Source organism: Barbatula barbatula (assembly GCF_947034865.1).
Source record: "Barbatula barbatula genome assembly, chromosome: 7".
NCBI lineage: Eukaryota > Metazoa > Chordata > Actinopteri > Cypriniformes > Nemacheilidae > Barbatula > Barbatula barbatula.
This window is the reverse complement of record NC_136770.1, coordinates 469,822-493,147: the sequence shown is the minus strand read 5'-3', so window position 1 is coordinate 493,147 and position 23,326 is coordinate 469,822. Positions and strand designations below refer to the sequence as shown.

The window sequence follows — 23,326 nt, the reverse complement described above, 5'->3', positions numbered from 1 at the left end:
CATAACTTGAACCGATAACACTCGCTGTTTTAATACAACACTTTGTTTGTCTTGCTGTTAGTTTTGCTTGTCATGAAGGAGATTTTAAAACTTTGCAAAACGTTTACAGGTTTTCATGGAGTAAACATCAGTCATTTAGTGCATTTCTTGTCAAACGGGTAAATATCACACAAATGAAGCTTTATTCAAACCGTTTTAAGTTTGAACATCACTCAAAAATCATCATGATAAAAGATTGTAACAGTGATGTCTTATAAATGGCTCGATGAATTGTGTTCTGTTATTGAGAATTATGTTCATCAATTCAAATGAATAATAAATAGAGAAAAATAACTTTAACAGAAGGTTGATATGTGATTACAAACTTCAAATGGTATTTAGACACATGTTTCTGATCATTTATGTTAGTTTATCCTGATATAATATAATGTGATATTGACTGCTTACACGCGCCAAACTTTTGTCAAGTAACTTTCACAATCAGGTTCTGTTTGTTATCATTTGAATAAATAAGATGTGTTTGTTAGTTAATGTGAGAACAGTTGTTTGTATTAGAGGATTGTGTAGAGTTCACAGAGCCAACGTTTCAGATTGATATGAACTTGGAGCGTCAGTGATTTTCATTGTGTTGTTATAAGAGATATAACAGTCTTCATTTTGATCTGCTGTAGTGAATTGTGATGAGATCTGTTCTGTTCAACATGTGATGTATTATAAGTGAATGTGAAATCTGCCACTTAAAGCAGTTTCAGGGCAAACACTTAAGATTCCAGTTTACTCCTCATGTCACAACAGCTGTGTGCTGCCGTGTCTCTTTAAGGAAAAGTTGGTGTGATGTCCACGGGTGTTTCCTAACCGGACACCAGTTAAACTAACAGTCAGGGGTTTCCTGATTTAAGATCTGCTCTGCCCCAGAGGAACACACTGAGACTCATCTCTCTCTCTCTCTCTTTTTTTCTTTTTGCCCGTCTTTGTTCATGACGCTGTATTTCGGTTTTCTTGTCTAAATTCGATAGTCTTTAAAGTAAAGCAGGTTTAACTTGTATGCAGCTGTGCTTTGGCAATATGAATGTGAAATATGTGTGGGGTGCCAGCGCAGAACGCTGAAAGAATTATGAAATGAAATGATATGAGAGAAAGAGAGGATTATGTGTCTGCAGGAATGTCCGAACTCCTCCTTGAGGTTTTTTACAGCAAGGGTCAAATGTTATCATCTCGCTGTGTTTTTCTACGGCTGCTTCAACCTCCTGATGCCCAGAAAAACACATTCCTGTTGGAATAACATCTATCGTATGATTTATGGCTGCCGTCAACACCTGATCGCACAAGACTGAGAGCTCTTTCATACTGACACTAAGCAGACATCATTATTGCTCTTTCTAATGGAGTCGAACAGGGCAGTGTTTAGCACTAGATGATGAAGAATGTGAATAGTTCATGTTTAGGGGACTTGAGGTTGTTTACTTGTTTACTGGTGTCATGTTTGCATTACTGAATTCAGTTTGACAGGTGAACTGGGTCCAGTTAGCATTTACTTATAGACACGAGCTTTGGTTTTATTTCTGTCACATTATAATCAAGAATCAGTGACACTTAATAATAGTCTCCAGATACTGCTGAAGTAAACATCACGTCTCATTTTTATCATCAGAATTTTCCCTTGACTTGACGGATGACGTTGTGTTCTTAAACCTTTAAATGAATCATACATTTAAATACGTGAAATGTTTTAGCGTTATTATCGTGAAGGAGGTTATTCTCAAAACATTACAACTCAATTGTCACATTTTTACCTTTTCTATTATTTTATGGTAACACTAAAATGGCATCGTAGTTTGGAAACTAACATTCTAGCATTCTACTGACAGAAGAAAATTACTACCATTGGATTATATAACACATCATCTGTCCAAGAGAACAATAGATTTACAGTTGAAAATGTGTTTGGAGTTGTTATTTGTGTTTCATTTAAGTCTCAACATAGTCTCAGATGTCTCTCCTAAAAGTGCTCAAGAGAAATAAAAAAGAAATTGAAAATGGTTGAAGCATTGAATGTAAATTGTAGAGGTGAAATAATCTGGATCTGAGTTGATCTTCAGTAATATTGACTTTTGATCCCAGACGAGCTCAGTTTGACACATTGTTGACGTCTCTTCTCAAACTCGAATCACATTTCTCAACAGAAATAATACAGATGAGACTTTATTCTCTTCATTTAATCTCATTGATAATAATAGAGATCTCATCTGTGATCTTTCTCTCTTTTAAGAGTCAATAAAGCAGAACTATCGTGTGGCTTCAGACGGTACTGGTGTGTGTCGAGCTTTCTTAAACAATGGCGGATTGGGCATCATTATAGTAGTGTACACATAACAGAAGTGCACGGCACGGCCATTCTCTCCCATCTGAATGAAAGTTCTAAATAAAAGCACATGTACATGAATGCAGTTGGTCTGGGAAGCGTGTTCACATCGGACACTAAAGACAAAAGCAAATGGATGATTTTCCACATCTGAGCGCAGTCATGTTGTTCGTGTCCTCATCCGAGCAGGAAATGTTTGGAGGCCGAACAAAAGAATCACATGATGTTTCAGCCCCTCGGCCTCGGACAGGTATTAATTTAAAAAGGAAATAACAACAGAATCCAAGCAGATGTTAAAGATGTTTTGGAACGCTCTGATGGTTCCACATGGAAAACTATGAAAGGAATAAAGTGGCCTTGTGAATAAGAAGTCTGTAGGGCAGGATGTCATTAAACATCAGAATGTAAAAATAGTCAAAACTTCTTTTGCTTTATTGTGTTTAAGCCCGGCTGTTCTTCAGCTTTGAATCTGATATATATATATATATATATATGGATGATGGGAGACTCACTTTGGCCTCCTTATGAACCTTCATGTAAAGATGCTTTGATTTCTTTTTTTTCTCCAGCTTGTACACGAGGAAGAACACGAGTCATCTGTGGTCATGAAACTGGAATAAAAATGCAATATCTCTATAAGTCTGATCATATATGAATCCATCACAGACTCTTGTTAACACGTTCATGTTCTTTCAGCTGAAACGTTTTGATTATTTGGACACACAGAAGAGGAATCATGTATAGATGTCGGATGACCTCATTTCTCTTGCTGTCTGTCACCTCTCAGGTATTCTGATTGTTTGTCTTATATAGTGTTTTATAAAAGTAATGTTGTGCACTTTCCTCATCCAACATTTCAATGTTTTCAAGCATGCATACTGTAGTACGGATCAAAGCATGTAGTTATTCTGATGTGATTATTGATTTCCTCTCAACAGTTTGCGGTGGTCGTCTCAGAGAATGACACTGGAGGTACGGCACAAGAGAGCGCTCACGAGGAGGATTTCACACGCCACAATATCTTGACTGCTCAGTTTGAATGTTACCAGAAGATCATGAAAGACACCAGTCGCAATAAAACAGGTGACGTGACACACTCTTCATCGTCTGTGACTAAAAATCATCATCAGATTGATTCAGTATTTGTTGTTTGAATCATTATCTCAATACTGTGCTAAAGAAATAATCAAGCCAACTAAAGTCAGTCATCTTACTTACAAGACTTTGAGGAAAAATGAAGATGCGCAATTCCATGAAAATGTCGACCGTACCATGAAATAATTACGTTTATACAGACGTTTTTTACTACGGTTACAGCACGGATATTAACATTCTGTGGTTCAAATCCCCATGTGAGATCTCTCTTCAAATTTGTAAAGAGACTCTAAAATAAAGTCACTATTTGAGGTTCTATAAAGAGGCATCCCTTCTCCATTCATTTGGTATTATTGCTTCAGGAGTGCGCATTTTATTTCTCAGAAATCCTTCAAAGTTTGTCATTTTTGGTTTATTTGCCTTTTTTAAATAGAAAATTGAATTTCGTAGACTCAACCAACAAGGGTTTAGTAGAATATAAACAGATGGTTCAGTATATTCGTAACAAAAAAATTCTCTAAGCATTTTTGTCACGTACACACCTGTCATGGTTCTCGTGGTGAGACACAGAGAGAGGACCCAGGTGCAGACAGCGGGTAAGGGGTTAACAAATAATTTAATAAATAATAAAACAAAGACCCACGAGGGGGTAACAGAACAAAACATGGATACATAACATGACAGGACTAAGACTAACTACACTGAAACAAAACTTAAATTAACTCTTTGACATAAACTACACATGACTAAACTAACATAACACAGGAACTCACCACACAAACCACAATGAACCAGCACAAGACAGAAGACACAAGGGCATTAAATAAGGGAGCAAATCAAGAGGGAAACAGGTGTAGGCATTAATCAATAACGAGGTAACAAGAGGATGGGAACAATGACGAGACCGGAGAGAGTATGGAAGGCCATAAGAACAATAATTGTCTCTCTCCACATTTAACATGAGGTTCTGTCATGATCCTGCTACTAAACCAAGAGAAACATGACATGATGCAGCAGAATCATGACAACACCGCTAAATGTCACGTCCATAACGCTGGAATCGCCCAGACGCGAGGGTGGCGTCGCATCATCTCACGGCTTACAGGAAACTCTTACATGAACAAACAGCTGATGATCAGATGGGATTATTCTGTGGGGTGTGTCTCCGTCTCGATTCAAAGCGCTTCAGATGTCTGGCCATTGACTTCAGATATACGACTGTGAGAGAGACACGGGCGGCTCTTAACAGATCTCATACTCGCTTAGGAAATAAATACAGAAGAAAAAACCAGCACAGTTTATAAAGCATGGTTACTGGTTTAAACTCGTCCTAAACCAGCTCAGGACCGACCTAAACCAGCACAAACCAGCATGTGAAGGTTTCCTCAACGGGGATGTGAGACAAATCACAAACATGTCTGATTTTAAATGTCCACAAAACGGTTAAAACGTTGTTTGTGACGTTTCCATTGCTTAGTAGGAATGTTACCAAAACTTTCCTTAACATATTTGTGTTCGCTGAGATTTCACAGAGCTGAAACAGAACCAAAAGTCCCATTTTTTGCAGGTGAACACTTTCTCTGATGAATTACACCTGTAGAATAGTGAAAATAAACTACAGTATAGTCAGGATTTAATGAATGTAACCCAGCTCATGACACTAAACTCATGATAAGACTGTGGCTGAACACTGAATGTTTGTATTACAGATGGTTCAGGGTGTAAACGCACATGGGACGGATGGCTGTGTTGGGATGATTTAGATGCAGGGTTCACATCGGCTCAGCACTGTCCTGATTATTATGATAACTTCGACACGTTAGGTGAGTCCCATCATCATCATCATCACATCCATGAGACATCCTCTTCAACACTAACTCGTACTGAACTGTGTTTCATCAGAAATGGCAACAAAGATTTGCTCCGAGTCTGGTCATTGGTTCGTTCATCCACAGAGTAACAGAACATGGACAAATTACACCGGCTGTACAAACGTGTACAATGACCACAAGAGGGTGAGAAGGGTCCCCATCAGAGAATACACACGTTTGCTTTTAATGTTCTATGTGTCATATATTGATTTTGTGTTTTTCAGACAGCGATTAATCTCTATTATTTGACTTTGATCGGTCATGGATTGTCACTCATATCTTTGTTTGTTTCTCTGGGGATCTTTTTCTACTTTAAGTAAGTCATGTGAGGACACGTGTTGTGTATCTGTTGTGTCATACGCTGTTTGTCATCTAACGTACTGTATTTCTTCTCACAGGAGCTTAAGTTGTCAGAGGATAACTCTACATAAGAATCTCTTCTTCTCTTTCGTGTTGAATTCTTTGATCACCATCTTCTTTTTCACATGTGTCGCCAACAACCAAGAAGTAACACAAGCCAATCCAGTGAGTGAACAACACTAGAGTCTCACAGTAAACACGTCTTCTGCGGCAACTTACTCTACATACTGTACAGCGGCACATACTGTAGAAACTCTAGACAGTGATTCCTCTTTCAGTGATAGAAATGGCAATAAAGTTTCAAACTGACCTGTTCATAAAAATATTTTCATATTTACCTTTAACACTGGAACCACCACGGGGTCAAATTTACCTTTTCAATAAAATATCCAAGTCTCCCAGTCACGACATTATTTATAATCTGCATTTGTTCAATTATTTGAGATGAAATCAGATGAAACGCAGGGCATTTATAGAGAATAAGTGCCGTCGGGTCAAAGCTTTTTTGATCACCCCATGTTTTGTTCTCTTGTCCGAATTCACTAAATGATATTACCAAACCAATTATTTAATATTTAGGCGAAAACTTTGCACTTGAATTTGTCGTTGCATCCATTTTAACAAGGATAATAAAAGTGGTTATATTCTGACTACAAACAACAGCACAAAAACATAGTTGATGACTAAAAAGAATCATTTCACGTCTCTTGTGATATTCCTGTGCACGGGTTGATTTGACCCGCTGGCGGTTTAAGTTTTAAACTGTGAGTTCCAGAAGGAGTGAGATGGTTGAAGGATATTATTGTTTGTTTGGAGTAGACAGTAAATGTTTGTTTGTTTGGTCTCAGGTGAGCTGTAAGGTGTCTGTGTTCATTCATCATTATCTGCTGGGCTGTAATTATTTCTGGATGTTATGTGAGGGGATTTATCTGCACACACTCATTGTAGTGGCCGTCTTTGCTGAGAAACAATACCTCATGTGGTATTATCTGTTAGGATGGGGTACGTTTCATTCATCAATATCTCTGCTCTTCTTCAAACGGTTTTGCATGTCACTCACTACATGTGTGAACGCTTTCAAATGTTTGCAGGCTTCCCGTTGATACCTGCGTTCATTCATGCAGTATCCAGGAGTTATTATTACAATGACAAGTGAGTATAGAATAACACATCAGCAAGAAAAATCATCCATGACGGTCAGGCTTTTCATTAATAAATCTTAAAGGGACAGTTCACCTAAAATGAACCTACACGTATGGCTTTAGAAGACCTGTTATATAACACGAGACTCATTTTAGTGATATTTTTATGATGTTTTTTTGTCATTTTGTTGTAGTTCTAGTCCCTATTCACTTTCATTATATTGAAAACAGTGCCTTTCGTGTTTCCCATTTTCCGGGGAACTATCCCTTTAAGATTTATAAGCATAAGTAGATCGTGGCATAAATGTGTTTTTTGTTTGTTTGGCAGCTGTTGGATCAGCTCAAACACGTCTCTGCTTTACATTATCCACGGGCCCATCTGTGCGGCAATGTTGGTGAGTCTGTTCTGTGTTTTCTGCTCTTTCTTTTCTACACTTTATCTCACACACGATCTCTTGTTCTTTTATCCTTTGGTTCCCAGCGATCGAGCAATGCTTCAAATCAAAGTGTTGTGTTTTCTTTTGTTGTTTGGCTGCGGTCGAATCTGACCAAACGTTATTAGTTACACATTTCCTCAAAATGTCAAGGAGACTAGAGGACTAAACGATTGGAACGATGATGCAGATCTAAGTGTATGCGGCCCAATCTGTGAAAACCCAGCTAAAGTCATCTGACTGTTTCCTACAATAAGATAATATATGGCGATGACTTAAACCAAATTTTGATGCTGCCAAACTCATCATTAGATTAGATGACAGAATCAAATTTATAGGTATAAAAATGCTTTCAAACAAGTATAACGCGTTCCCAAGACCTCAAAGTGCCTGGTTCCTGTCATAACAAATACATGACGCATACGTCGGATTTGACAAAGATACACGCATGAATGCACATTTGTGTAAATAAATGGTGTGCATTTCTCTCTCCTCATGGTTCATCTGGTGTGTTTGTTCTCAGGTGAATCTCTTCTTTCTTTTGAACATTGTGCGAGTGTTGATCACTAAACTGAAGGTGACACATCAGGCAGAATCCAGTCTGTACATGAGAGCCGTGAGAGGCACTCTCATCCTCGTCCCTCTGCTGGGCATTCAATACATACTGTTGCCATATAAACCCGACGGACGACTGGCCTCCGAGATATTCATGCACACAATGAACATACTCATGCATTACCAGGTAGGTGAAGCAAGATGATGTCAATGTTTTGAAATGGAAAGTAATACCATAGCGAAAGTCTCACGTAATGATCTGGTTGTGTTCACAGGGCCTCTTGGTCGCCACCATATTTTGCTTTTTTAATAGTGAGGTGAGGTCACCCTTCAATGTGCATTTCAATGTTGTTTTCCGTCATTGAAAGTCGATCTGTATTTCATATTCTTTTCACGCTTCATTTGTAGGTTCAGGGTGTGTTAAGGCGGCACTGGAACCAGTACAGAATCCAGTTTGGCAGCACGTTCGCCAACACGGAGGCCTTGCGTTCTGCATCTTACACCGCGTCCTCCATGACAGAAGTACATCGATGTTACAGCATCGACAGTCACATGGACACGCTGAACGGCAAGAGTTTTCACAGTCTGGAGACCACCATCCTCAGATCAGACAACCTGTACATGTGAGAGATTCAGATCCGAGGGAACATCTGGCGTTTAACATCTCCTCTCCATGGATGGGATGAACAGTTTGTGCCTTTATTTAGGAGAAAACGCTGTTTTATGTGGAGTATTTAAGTCACGTGAGCATTTTCTGGAGTCTGAACTGACCTGGAGGAGATGTTCTGTGTGTACATCGAGGAGTAAACATCTAGTGTGCGGATTTCTTCTTCATGACACTCGAACTGATGCTGCGTTGTTTTCGGGAAGATTGTCCATGCGTCGGTTGAAGGTTTGTGTGTCAGAGTTTGAAGAGAGACGGATAGAGACACCAAGACAAACTCAAAAACTGCGGATTACACTGTTCACAGTCTGTTTGGAAGACAGAATTTATTGATGACATTCTCCTGCACTGCATTACACTTCTTGTTATTTGTTATCGGCCGTCTGATTTAAGGATGCACATTTTTGATCACTTATCAGTTAATGGAAGAATTCAGCTCTAAATCTAAATTCTGTAATCGTTTTATGCGTGGAAGACAAAAGAAGATATTTTGAGAATTGTCTCAGTGTTTTGTGGAGGTCAATGGAGTTCAGTGTTGTTTGATTATCAACATACTTCAAAATATCTTCCTTCGTGTTCTGAAGAAGAAAGAATGATCTGGAATGACACAAGGGTGAGTAAATGATGACAGAATTCTCATTCATTTCTGATGTCGTTTATCTGGCGTTCATGAGCGTTGGTGTAGTTGAGCACCTTCGGGTTTTACAGTGTTTTTGGGAAACAGAGGTTTAGTGTCTCTATGTCTGGAACATACAGATGCGTTTGTCTCTTTTTCACATTTTCTACATTTTTAAGTGCACATGCTGGATAAATACGCATTCATATTTTAAGATGTAAATATATAAATACATCTCAGTGAGTGTTTGTGTTATTGTATATAAATATATTTATAAACACGTGTATTCTGCAGATTCTTTCAGCGGGGCATCTTATACATCTGATGGGTTGTTAAGATCATATTGTCTTTAGACTTGTCATAAGCTGTTATGATGATGATGATGATGATGATGTCATAACTGCCGCAGATGTACCACCATTCAATTCTGTCATTCAGAACTCTGTTTGTTTATTGTATTGTTTAGTTTGTGTCACTGTAGGTGTGAGCTGGAGGATTCATAAGCACTTGGAAAACAAATATAGATTTGAAACATCTTACAAAGTTGTGTTTCTCTCAATTGTTATAGCTATGGCACAGAAGACAGTGTTTATACGTGTAAGAATAATCAGTATTATTTGTTGATGTAGAGTTCATGTAACTACATATAACTGAAGATATAAAGCTTGAAATGATTCCTTCAGACTATATTGATCTATTCGCCACATTGTGTTGAAAGGTTCATTGAAAGGACTGAATGCATGTCATGTGATGATCCTCAGTTTTTACAGGACTGAGCGCAAATGATGTTTTTAAATATATGTTCTGTCAAAGACATTTACATTTATTCATTTGGCAGAAAGCGACTTACAAGTAGTTTTATACAGTGGCACATTACTGCAGAGCAATCAGGGGTAAGATGTCTTGCTCAAGGGCCCTTCAGTCATGACCTGCTGGCACTGAGATTAGAACCGGCAACCTTCTGATCACAAGCCCAACGCTCTAACCATTAGGCCACAACTGACCCCTGCAGATTCTGCAGATACAAAAGACAGCAGATTACTAAAGGGATTTGTGACTGAGCCAAGAGGATGGGTTACTTCCACACGCGCACACGCACACACGCAGCTGACATGTGTCTCTGTCTATGACATCAGCACAGGAAGAAACACGACGGTATGATGTGTGTACATAATGCTCATCAAATGAATGATGATATATTGCACTTGGTCAAAAGAAAGTTCGCCGACTTTCAGGATTGTTTTACGATCGATTCCAAATGTAGGACAGACCCTCACACCTCATCAGACACCCCCTAAACATATATGCACAACCCTGAACAAGGGCAGGACACGATTACAGCTGGGAAACTTCTCTTAGCATGTGTGGGGTGATGTACTTTAGTTCTGATATAAAAACATATTGGATCTGGATCTGTACAATCCGTACAATGCATTTGATTATTGGCACACAAAAAAACTGATGAATAATAATACATACAGTATATATATGGAAAACATTTTCAAGAAACATTTCGTGTCATTTCTATATACAGTATAAAAACGAATGAACAAAAGCTGAGAAACATGCATCATTCACAGTCCTTTCATCTTTAATATGCATGATTTTCCTTCTATTGTTGGGAACATCTTCTCCTGTCCAGCACTCGTGGAAGTGTTTAGTTCTGTGGGGAAGACGCAGTCGACATGAGATCGACACCAAACATCACAGACGTCCAAATGAAGAAATGTCATTTAATAGCACATCTTTCAGAGAAAACCCTGTCTGGTAGCTGAAAGTCTTCATTTCTTTATTTGCTATGAGTCGACTTGACTTGAGTCTCTATGAAAGGGTTTATCACTTTATTGCAATGTTCTCATTCTTAATCTCGTCCAAACATCATGATCCAAATACAAGAAAATTCTATTTAAACTACAAACAATGATTGTCATAACAAATCAGCAGAGTCTCTGGGTGGGTCACAGAGTAACATTGGCTTTCATTTGAGAAAGGAACTTTACTGAAATTTACAAGCGGCATCTACGTATATGTGTATACATAATATTGATATTAAAGTGATAGTCCGCTCAAAAATGACAATTCTGTCATGAATTATTTAACCTGAATAAATGTCTTTGTTGTGTTGAACACAGAGAAAGATATTTGGAAGAATGTTAGATTTCTGGAACATCGTTGACTACCGTAGTATAGGAAAAATGTAAATGGTATCTCATTTTGTGTTCAACAGAAAACTATGGTAGTCAATGATGTCCCAGACATCTCCGTTGCTAACATTCCTTCAATGCCTGCGTGTCATTCCTATAGACAATACCGGTAAGATTAGACAGAACTCATTTCAGGTGCCCAGCGGTGCAGATGTCCCAGAATTCCTCTCTATGGTCTGGATCTGAAGCATCAGAAATCAACCAGACAGGTAACACAAGCCAAAAAGCCCTGGGGCTGTGATCTTCCTCTGATTGTGTGCTTTTACTGGCAGACGCTGGTGTTCTCAAAGAACACTCATTAGTAAGCACTCATTGTTCACTGAAGAGGATTTGTAAAGTGCTGGAGTTTCCTGATGTATTCACAGTATCCATGAACTGATTCATTTGTGGTCGGTATGCTATATAGCATTTGAACATTTCCCATGAACCCTTGCTGCAGGGATCATAGCAATCCTGCTGCTTTCATCTTTTATAAGCTTCCTGATGTTAAACAGCTGTAGAACAAATGTTTCACCCAGTTTTAGAGATTTTGTTTGTAAAAGGCAAATACCTGAAGAGGTGAAATAAAAACACATTCACAAACAATCGAGCGTCTGTAGATCATTTCCGATAACAGTCAAAAGAAACCGAGAAGAAGCGTCACTTAGCTAAACTTGTCGCTCCAACATTATGAATTTAGACTGTGATGCCAAACTCAACCTCTCGATGTCAGTGTACCGTATGCTTTCTTTAAATGCGACCCAACTACAGGAGCCATTCAACAAATTGTTTATTTAATCAAATGAACAATAATATTAATTATTATGAACACAAATAAAATAAAATAAAAATAGTTATATTATTAGACACTAGCCAAACACAAACCGGAAGATAACTGGGGGTCGGGCGCGCACGCATCCAATGAAAGGGTCTGTAGTATAAGGGGCTAGTTGCCACATCTCATAACAAAAAATGCAACACAAATGTGTGTTTGCTCAAACAGTAGTTTAATGGAAATCATACTCAAGCAGAAGATGATAAACAACACAAATTAAACAGAACATAACGTAATGGCAAATAAATAAATACATTATTTTGATGTGACAGTTGCAGGATCACTTTGATCTGTTCTGAATCTGAGAGGTTTTTACCGGCGAGACATTAACTTTCAGAAACACTGTGAACTTCCTGAGAAACATTTATAATGTGAGTAAACCTCTGGACCAACCAAAAACACATCTGGAAAAGCCAGCGCAGGAAACCAATGAGATTCTGTTCCTAGAGAACAATGGACAGAATTCCACAGTCACATCTGGAGCGAGAATAAGTTCAGCTCAAAGACTGACGTACTCGTCCTGTTCAGTTCCTCATGGACGTTTTCAATCCTTCATGCACTTTCTGACTTTCAAGCAAAACTCTTTCATGTCCTGTAAGGGAATCCTGCTGCTTACTTCACTTTGTTAAAGATCGCGCTGGTAAAAAAAGTGCGTCACAGATATTTCTCAAGAGAGTAAAGGTCTTTGCACATACAGTGCGTTTTTTCGTATCTGCCGCTGGTTTGTCTCCGAATTGTCAAAACACGTCTCAAATTGCTTGCTACAGATGCCAAATTTTGTTATGATGGAGGAAGATATAGGAGGCAACATGAGGTCGTATTTATTTTTTAACGTGCAGAGATTTCAGACTCAATGTTCAACGGCCTTTAGAGTTTGAGGAGAGACGTCAACAGTGTGTGAAACTGAGCTCAGATTTGTCTCTTCTGCAATCAAAAGTCAATATTACTGAAGATCTCAATATCAACTCAAACATTTCAAGTTCAAGTGGCTTTTATTGTCATTTCAACAACATACAGTGCGGTAAATACACGACGATATACACGAAACAACCTTCCCCCAGGACCAATGATGACATAAACACACAGACTGCATAAAGTACAACATTTAGTGCAAAAGAAAAGCATGACACATAAACATCACAGTACACAGCGTGTGGTGTATATGTCCATTTCTCATCACATTTACTCAATCTGTATTCATAAAACATCTTAAGGCTAAAAGAAGATCCTAACTTGCTGATTTAGGAGAAACTGTTAAAAAGAATGGGCATGTCAGTCCTAATTTTAGGATTTTTTAAGAGTATCTCACAAAACCAGCTCTTAAACCTGTGAGACATTAGGGTACGTGAAGAGGACTCCCGAGTCAACAATCCTAAAGCGGCTGTAACATCGTCTTCCTTGAAACGTGTAAATATTTTAGAAAGATTTCATGACGATAAAGACTTCTTAAAGATGTTTTGTGAATATGGGCCCTGAGCAGCAGTGTTTCATGATAAGAAAAAACATCTTAAACAAACAAAAAAAAGATTGTGGGATGTGTTGGGTGTTCTGGCGTAGGAAATGGAATCTCTAGAACAGGAAGTAGTCGTCCCAGTTAAAGCACATGCTGTCACAGATCCATAATGCACAGATGAGAGTCTCGCTTTCCTCTCTTTTTATTCTCGTTTTCTCCGCTTCTCTCTCTTTCTCTCACAGGTCCGCCCGCCCGCGGAGGCTTCCAGCGAGAGCACGTTTTCATCATTTGCGGTTTCCTGCGATTGTTCTTCAGTGGACTCGTGGAGCCCCACCAGTGCCGCGCCGTTATCTGGGAAAAAGGTGGAATGTTAAATCGCAGTATTTCCTGTCTGTCAGCGGGAACCGCAGCCAAACACCACAGCTATAGACAGAGCCGCCCATGACCTCTGACCTTCAGAATCAAACCTTTTGTGTCAAAGACCATAATAATCTAAAACTCTCAACACAACAGAAGACAGGAGAGAAATCCTTCGCTCGGGTTTGATGGTCTCCGCCTTCTTTCAGGGTCAAACTGTTTATGATCTCTTATGGCAAACGAAATAAAACTGTGTCTCTTTCTCGCCACACAAACGTCATCTGTCCAGCGGAGAGATTGACCAGCGCTGTGTGCGGTGAGTTTGAAATCAGCTGCCGAGGTGGAAAGAGCCTGTAACACATTTATTTTCACACACACACACATTAGTCTAGTCGTTGAAGTCTTGCTCTGTCATTAATTGAAGTTCTACTCATCGTCTGAGAATTTCAGTGAAGAACAACGTACACGAGCGTCCTCCCGTGACAGTCGGGTTTTGCCGATCCATTTTCCATCTGCCGCCTGCTCTTCATCGCTCCTTCAAGACACTGGGTGGGATGATAATTCACCAAATTATGTGAGGTTGGACAGCCCTGAAGCGTCGTTTGTTTTCATGGTTTAAGGGAAGACAGATGTTGGGAACTGGCGTGCGTTCAGGCCTTATTACAACACGGCACATTTCATGTTTTCTTACTTGATGGCATGTTTTAGACAGACATCACAGCTCCTTGAGAGGGTGGGAAAGATCCTTCCCAGAGTTCTTCAGGGCATTGAGAGTCAGGAAGGATAAGGAGGGTAGCTGGGAAAAATGACACACACACGAGAGCGCTGCCAGCGTGTTGCCGTCACCGCAGGCGAGGCTTGAGGAAGGTCACGGGCCTGATGGGGTCGCACGGTGGACGGACGGTAAAGTCTGCCCTGGGAATCGGGCGGAGATTGAACAGATTTAGCCGCTGCTGTATATTCACTTCCCCGGGAAACCAGATATATTTCCCTCCCTGAAGGGCAGTTGGGTGGGCGGGGTGCGGGATGGAGTCTGACTGAAGACGGCCTCGCTGACCCTCAGTCCCCCCGCTGCTGTGTTTCTGAAGGGGCTCACGTCTCCGAATCCTCACACTTCTTCTCTGTCTCTCGTCCAGTGATCGTGAGGGGAAATGATCAATCATCGTGTCTGTTTCATGCTGAGATTTTATGACATGACAACAGTCACTGTTATTCACAGCACACTTTACTTTGATTGATTTCATGAGAAAGATTCCGTCGATGCTGCGTTTGTGCTCTGCATTTTACTGCCACAACTGTGTGTTTGTTCACACGTAAACATGGTCAGTTGTGTTAATCTCATTTAAATCTGTTCACCACACCCCTCACCCCGTGTGGGATTCAACCTCCAACCTTCTGCAAACTCAGCTTGTGTAATAGAGCAGTGTGATGTAGAGAAAACACGCACACACATGCACACACACAACCATACGCGCAAACACACACACACAAACATGAACACACTAAAACATGAACACACACTCACACAAACAAAACACACACACACATGCACACACACAACCATACGCGCAAACACACAAACATGAACACACTAAAACACGAACACACTAAAACATGAACACACACTCACTCACACACACAAACAAAACACACACACACACATGCACACACACAACCATACGCACAAACACTCACACACAAACATGAACACACTAAAACACGAACACACTAAAACATGAACACACACTCACACACACAAACAAAACACACACACACACACATGCACACACACAACCATACGCACAAACACACTCACACAAACATGAACACACTAAAACACGAACACACTAAAACATGAACACACACTCACACACACAAACAAAACACACACACACACACATGCACACACACAACCATACGCACAAACACACTCACACAAACATGAACACACTAAAACACGAACACACTAAAACATGAACACACACTCACTCACACACACAAACAAAACACACACACACATGCACACACACAACCATACGCACAAACACTCACACACAAACATGAACACACTAAAACACGAACACACTAAAACATGAACACACACTCACACACACAAACAAAACACACACACACACACATGCACACACACAACCATACGCACAAACACACTCACACAAACATGAACACACTAAAACACGAACACACTAAAACATGAACACACACTCACACACACAAACAAAACACACACACACATGCACACACACAACCATACGCACAAACACACTCACACAAACATGAACACACTAAAACACGATTGTAAATCGAGTCAGAAATCTCACAAATGTTTCAAAAGAGATCTCATCAATCTCTTTGAAATGGTCCTGGCGGCACTTTTATGAGGGATGTCCAGAAAAACGCCTGTTGGTGTTCACGTTTGACGCATGTTGATGGATCGTGGCATGCTCGTGGGTTTGCATCTGGAATGTGGACTTCCTGAGTGTTCCCTCAAGAGTCGGCGAGTGTGTGAATGAACGCCGCTGTAAGGTGCCGTTTCACCAGAGCAAACACACGATGATATCAGTGAATCAAAGGAAACACGTCTGCTTTCATTTCTTACATTTAAAAAAACATACATTTACATATGTTTTGATATATCCTGCTTTAGTTTTGACTACATCAGATATTCATTCACGGAGGAAAAGTGCTTAGAAAGCATTTAGCCCTCAGATGATGGTCTATAGAAGTGAGAACATCTGGACATCTGGCTCGGACACTTGGAGTCATCTGGCTGTCGTCCATCGCCTCAGATCCCGGAGCAGAGCGCAGGCTTCACTCAGGTCACGTAAACCCGGCAGCCACACACCCACCACTCCATGACACAAACCCTCAGCCCCACTCCCTCACTGACTGTGTGTGTCCATGTGTGTCTGTCCTTGTGTGTGTGTTCATGTTTGTGTGTGTGTGTGTCCTTGTGTGTGTGTGTGTGTGTGTGTGTGTGTGCGTGTTCATGTTTTAGTGTGTTCATGTTTGCGTGTGAGTGTGTGTTCATGTTTGTGTGTCCTTGTGTGTGTGTGTGTGTGTGTGTGTGTGTGCGTGTTCATGTTTTAGTGTGTTCATGTTTGCGTGTGAGTGTGTGTTCATGTTTGTGTGTCCTTGTGTGTGTGTGTGTGTGTGTGTCTTGTGTGTGTGTGTGTGTGTTCATGTTTTAGTGTGTTCATGTTTGTGTGTGAGTGTGTGTTCATGTTTGTGTGTCCTTGTGTGTGTGTGTGTGTGTGTGTGTGTGTGTGTGTCCTTTTGTGTGTGTGTTTTGTTTGTGTGTGTGTTCATGTTTTAGTGTGTTCATGTTTGTGTGTGTGTGTGTTTGTGTGTGTGTGTGTTTGCGCGTACGGTTGTGTGTGTGTGCATGTGTGTGTGTGTGTGTGTGTGTGTGTGTTTTGTTTGTGTGTGTGTGTGTTCATGTTTTAGTGTGTTCATGTTTGTGTTTGCGCGTATTGTTGTGTGTGTGCATGTGTGTGTGTGTGTGTGTGTTTTGTTTGTGTGTGTGAGTGTGTGTTCATGTTTTAGTGTGTTCATGTTTGTGTGTGTTTGCGCGTATTGTTGTGTGTGTGCATGTGTGTGTGTGTGTGTGTGTTTTGTTTGTGTGTGTGAGTGTGTGTTCATGTTTTAGTGTGTTCATGTTTGTGTGTGTTTGCGCGTATTGTTGTGTGTGTGCATGTGTGTGTGTGTGTGTGTTTTGTTTGTGTGTGTGAGTGAGTGTGTGTTCATGTTTTAGTGTGTTCATGTTTGTGTGTGTTTGCGCGTATTGTTGTGTGTGTGCATGTGTGTGTGCATGTGTGTGTGTGTGTGTGTGTGTGTGTGTTTTGTTTGTGTGTGTGTGTGTTCATGTTTTAGTGTGTTCATGTTTGTGTTTGCGCGTATTGTTGTGTGTGTGCATGTGTGTGTGTGTGTGTGTGTTTTGTTTGTGTGTGTGAGTGTGTGTTCATGTTTTAGTGTGTTCATGTTTGTGTTTGCGCGTATTGTTGTGTGTGTGCATGTGTGTGTGTGTGTGTGTGTTTTGTTTGTGTGTGTGAGTGTGTGTTCATGTTTCAGTTCATGACTGAGAAGACTGACTGAGGAGGAGTCAAGTCGCAGTCGGACGCTCCTGCTTACTTCTCTGCGCTTACTCTGTCGCTTTTATATTTTATTTCCTTTAATCACCTAATTTTAACTTCGGCACAGTGCACAAACGTATTACTACAAAAATCCGAATTATCTTATTTGACCAGCCTCCAACTGAAAGCTTACATTCCAGGGAAGAGAAAACACAACTGTCTACACTCATAAGGATAAGAGAAAATGCCTTCTCTGGAATCTACTTGCTGCATAAACTGCCACAAACTTTTACAAAGGATTGCAGTTCTTGAAACAAAGTTACTTGTGGGACCACCAAACCAGACGGAACAGAAATCAGAGCTCCGTCATGGACGCCCTCAGCACACAGCCGGTGAGTCCCATAAATCTAGTACTCCTCGACCGGCCTTTCTGAGTGTAGAGAAACAAGCCGATCGACTTACAAATAGATGGCATAAACAGGGAGCGAGACCTAAAGGCACTCGAGACATCAGACTGTCACGAGTATCACATATTGCCGCAGCAGCATCCTCTACCCCAAATACAGCTACAAGGATTGCAAACACTGGTCTCCGAACACCGCCTATAAATCTTGAGAACAGATTTGAAGTATTATTCAATGAGGAATCCCCAAATTTGATGAATGTGTCCGAACACAGACTAAATCAGCCAGCAGCTAACTCTGATTTTACCAGGCGCTCAAGGTCGAACAGACAGCGGCACTCAGCTCAAAGCGCAGCTGAGCCCAGGACTCTGATAGTGGGTGACTCCATAATCAGAAACATTAGTAGCAGGGATACAACTACGTGCTGCCTTCCACAAGCAACAACTACTGATGTAAACAGGGAACTTCAGAACATTATGATGAAACATAAGACTGTAAATCGACTCATCATTCATGTGGGGAAAAATGATATTCATAAAGAACAGTCAGAACTTCTTAAGAAGGATTTCAATGAACTCTTTGAAACACTAAAAAGACTGAATGTTCAAACATTCATCAGTGGACCACTTCCAGCAAGAGGAACAAACAGGTTTTCACGTTTGCTTGGGCTTAATACATGGCTGCAAAAAACCTGCAATATAAAAGGAGTGAACTTCATTGACAACTTCAATATTTTCTGGAGTCAGCGGCAACTGTTTCAACAAAATGGCCACCAGCCAAATAAACTGGGTTCAAGAGTGCTTAAGGACAATATCTTCTTCTCCCTCAGTCATCCTTCTGCCAATCCACTCAACCAGAATGGCACACACACACCCGAACACAGTGTGAATGACCACATGTCTTCACCTCAGCACCTGGTTGGACATGCGGCTGACACGTCACACAATGATAACACCACTCAGTTCATGGACACCATCTCAGCTGAGCCCTGCCCACCGAGCTCAACACAGACAGACTGTGACATATTAGACCTGCTCCAAGATTCAGCACCCAAGGACGACTTCCTGGAAAACAACCACGGAAAACAGGACAGCGTATCACAGCCTCCGATAACACCAGAGACACAGCCCCTCTCACCAGACACGTTATCTCTCTCCCCAGCATCTCCACTTCTGTGCTTCTCAGAGAAAATGGAAAAACTGGTGTATGCTGGAACCAAACTTGCTGGAAGCCCCCAAATATCAACCAAAAAACGACAAGCCCCACGGCCACCAAAGCCTGCAGGCCCAGCTCGCCTTCACCCTCCTCCTGTGAGAGCTCTTCGGCCTCTACCACAACGCCAGGGCCCACACCCTCCTCCATCTCTTCGAGGTCAACCAAAAACAACTAATACCAGCTCTAAGTGATATGTGTCGGGTCCCCGCTATGATAACAGTAACTTTATCAAATGTTTACAGAACAAGCGGGAATCCAGTGTGCCTGTATCTTTTTCTATTGCTGTGCTATCACACGACAGAAAGTCTAAAGCCTTCAATAGTCGTAGATCAAACCAGACGAATCTGGTGCCAATTGCACGTCAAACCAAGATTGCTATGGGGGCAAAAAGCAAGACCGTTAAGTTAGCACTTTTAAACATCTGCTCACTTAAAAACAAATCACTTCTAGTCAACGACTTAATAACCACATACAACCTGGATTTTATGTTTCTAAATGAAACCTGGCTAGAAGACAGCTGCAGTGCAACAGTCCTAAATGAAGCATCCCCTCCTAACTTTACTTTTATAAGTGTCTGCAGATCAGTTAGGAGAGGTGGGGGAGTAGCTGCTCTTTTTAAAGATGTCTATCAATGTAAGCAAATATCATTTGGAAATTACACGTCTTTTGAATATCTGGGTATTGTGTTAAAAGGTGCTCCTCGCATTTTACTAATCACTATTTACAGGCCTCCTAAATACTCTTCATCCTTTGCTGAGGACTTTACAGAACTGTTATCAACAATTTCCTCAGAGTTTGACTGTTTCTCTATTGCCGGAGATTTTAACATTCACGTAGATAATGCAGAAAACAATATGGCAAAAGAAATCAAAACTGTTTTAAAAACATTTGACCTGACTCAGCATGTACATGGACCCACACACAATCGTGGACACACTCTAGATTTACTTATCAGTAAGGGTCTAAACATTTCATCTATTGTTATTAAGGATGTAGCACTATCTGATCATTTCTGTATTTTCTTTGATGTATTGATCTCCCCTGCCATTGAAGTTAGATCTGTGTCTGTCAAGAAGAGATGCTTAAATGAGAACACTAGTGTACTATTTATGAAGGCCATATCCTTAACACCAAGCATATCTTCTGACTCTGTTGATTCTCTCCTTGATTCTTTTAACTCGAAGGTTAAAAGTGTAATTGATGATATTGCCCCTGTGAAAATCAGGAAGAGTGGTAGACAAAAAGCACCTTGGAGAAACTCAACAGCGGTGCAAAATATGAAAAGACAATGCAGAAAAGCAGAGCGCTTGTGGCGGAAGACAAAACTTGTAGTCCATTATAACATCTACAAAGACACCATCCATGCTTTCAATATGGAACTAGGCAAAGCTAGGCAGACTTTCTTCTCAAATATTATAAATAGCAACTTAAACAACACCCGGACTCTTTTCGCTACTGTAGACAGACTGACAAACCCCCCAAGCCAGATTCCCAGTGAAATGCTCTCAGACAGCAAGTGCAGTGAGTTTGCTTCTTTCTTCTCTGATAAAATCAATAATATTAGAAAGGTGATCAGCACATCCTTGAGTAGCGCTGGGGTCAGGCAGATCACACCACAACCTGAGAAAGTAGTTACAATGTCTGATTTTGAAGAAATTGATGGCAAAAATTTGGAAGAAACCGTTCAACACCTTAAAACATCAACCTGCGCCCTTGACGCACTTCCCACATCTTTTTTCAAAAGTGTGTTAAACTGTTTAGAAGCAGATCTCCTAGATGTGGTAAATGCCTCACTTCTCTCTGGAAGTTTCCCAAACTCCCTGAAAACTGCTGTTGTCAAACCCCTCCTGAAAAAGAGCAATCTGGATAAGACCATATTAAACAACTATAGACCGATCTCAAATCTTCCCTTCATAGGTAAGATCATTGAAAAAGTTGTCTTCAACCAGCTGAACAAATTCTTAAGCTCAAACGGATACTTTGACAATTTTCAATCTGGGTTCCGCCCACATCACAGCACAGAGACAGCACTCATTAAGATAGTAAACGACATTCGCTTAAGTACTGATTCAGGCAAATTATCCGTGCTGGTCCTACTCGACCTCAGTGCTGCATTTGACACGGTCGATCACAACATACTTATAGACAGGCTGGAAAACTGGGTGGGGCTTTCTGGGATAGTCCTAAAATGGTTCAGGTCATACCTAGAAGCAAGAGGTTATTATGTGAGTATAGGTGACCATAAGTCTGAGTGGACATCCATGACATGCGGAGTCCCCCAAGGCTCAATTCTTGCGCCTCTCCTATTCAACCTGTACATGCTCCCAATGAGCCAAATAATGAGAAATAACCAAATTGCTTACCACAGCTATGCAGACGACACACAGATATACTTAGCCCTATCGCCTAACGATTACAGCCCCATTGACTCCTTGCTCAAATGCATTGATGAAATAAATAGTTGGATGTGCCAAAACTTTCTTCAGTTAAACAAAGACAAAACTGAAGTCATTGCGTTTGGAAATAAAGATGAAGTTCTCAAGGTGAACGCGTACCTTCACTCTAAAGGTCAAACAACAAAAAATCAAGTCAGGAATCTCGGTGTGTCTCTAGAGTCAGACCTTAGCTTCAGTAGTCATGTCAAAGCAATAACTAAATCAGCATACTATCATCTGAAAAATATTGCAAGAATTAGATGCTTTGTTTCTAGTCAAGACTTAGAGAAACTAGTGCATGCTTTCATCACCAGCAGGGTGGATTATTGTAATGGGCTCCTTACTGGCCTTCCCAAAAAGACCATAAGACAGATGCAGCTCATACAGAACGCTGCGGCAAGGATTCTGAGCAGAACCAGAAAATATGATCATATCACACCAGTCCTCAGGTCTTTACACTGGCTACCAGTTACATATAGGATAGATTTTAAAGTTTTACTACTGGTATATAAATCGTTCAATGGCCTAGGACCTCAATACATTGCAGATATGCTCATTGAATACAGACCCAAAAGAACACTCAGGTCATTAGGATCGCATCAGCTAGAAATACCAAGGGTTCTCTCTAAGCAAGGAGAGTCTGCATTTAGCTATTATGCGAGCCGCAGCTGGAACCAGCTTCCAGAAGAGATCAGATGTGCTCCTACAGTAGTCACATTCAAATCCAGACTCAAAACACATCTGTTTAACTTTGCATTTGATTAATGTGCCACTGTGCCTCTGACCGTCCGACTGTTTGCGCTGTACTTTATTTTATTGATTATCTAATCTAAACTATATTTTATTTTATTTTATTAACTGGTTAATTTTTATTTTTCTTATTTCTTCTAAACTATGTTATTTTATTTTTTTATTCTTAACTGGTTACTTTTATTTTTCTTATTTCTTAACTGTTTTATCAAATGGATATTTTTAATTTCTTCTATGTAAAGCACTTTGAATTGCCATTGTGTATGAAATGTGCTATACAAATAAACTTGCCTTGCCTTGCCTTGCCTTGCCTAGTGTGTTCATGTTTGTGTGTGTTTGCGCGTATTGTTGTGTGTGTGCATGTGTGTGTGTGTGTGTGTTTTGTTTGTGTGTGTGAGTGAGTGTGTGTTCATGTTTTAGTGTGTTCATGTTTGTGTGTGTTTGCGCGTATTGTTGTGTGTGTGCATGTGTGTGTGCGTGTGTGTGTGTGTTTTGTTTCCAGAT

General features: G+C 40.4%; 1 protein-coding gene across 2 annotated transcripts; it reads left to right on the top strand.

The window, feature by feature from the left end:
- The first annotated feature begins 107 nt into the window (after positions 1 to 107).
- On the top strand, positions 108 to 9,785 carry calcrlb (calcitonin receptor-like b). 2 transcript variants are annotated; one of them, XM_079460986.1, is made up of 13 exons: positions 108 to 158; positions 3,059 to 3,149; positions 3,301 to 3,445; positions 5,167 to 5,280; positions 5,360 to 5,472; positions 5,553 to 5,644; positions 5,727 to 5,853; positions 6,537 to 6,690; positions 6,780 to 6,840; positions 7,159 to 7,225; positions 7,788 to 8,006; positions 8,095 to 8,136; positions 8,228 to 9,785. In XM_079460986.1, the coding sequence occupies exons 2-13, from the start codon at positions 3,099 to 3,101 to the stop codon at positions 8,444 to 8,446; spliced, it is 1,404 nt and encodes a 467-aa protein (XP_079317112.1). In that variant the 5' UTR covers positions 108 to 158; positions 3,059 to 3,098; the 3' UTR covers positions 8,447 to 9,785. The 2 variants fall into 2 exon arrangements, with proteins under 2 accessions (XP_079317112.1, XP_079317113.1); XM_079460987.1 differs by lacking the exon at positions 108 to 158 and adding an exon at positions 2,520 to 2,612.
- Positions 9,786 to 23,326: the final 13,541 nt, after the last annotated feature.

Bases quoted from the DNA above. Each gene is read 5' to 3' on its own strand.
- calcrlb (XM_079460986.1), top strand. From the start codon at position 3,099: ATGTATAGATGTCGGATGACCTCATTTCTCTTGCTGTCTGTCACCTCT. The intron at 5,473-5,552 runs GTGAGAAGGGTC...TGTGTTTTTCAG, and splicing joins TGTACAATGACCACAAGAGG to ACAGCGATTAATCTCTATTA. The intron at 8,007-8,094 runs GTAGGTGAAGCA...TTGTGTTCACAG, and splicing joins ACATACTCATGCATTACCAG to GGCCTCTTGGTCGCCACCAT.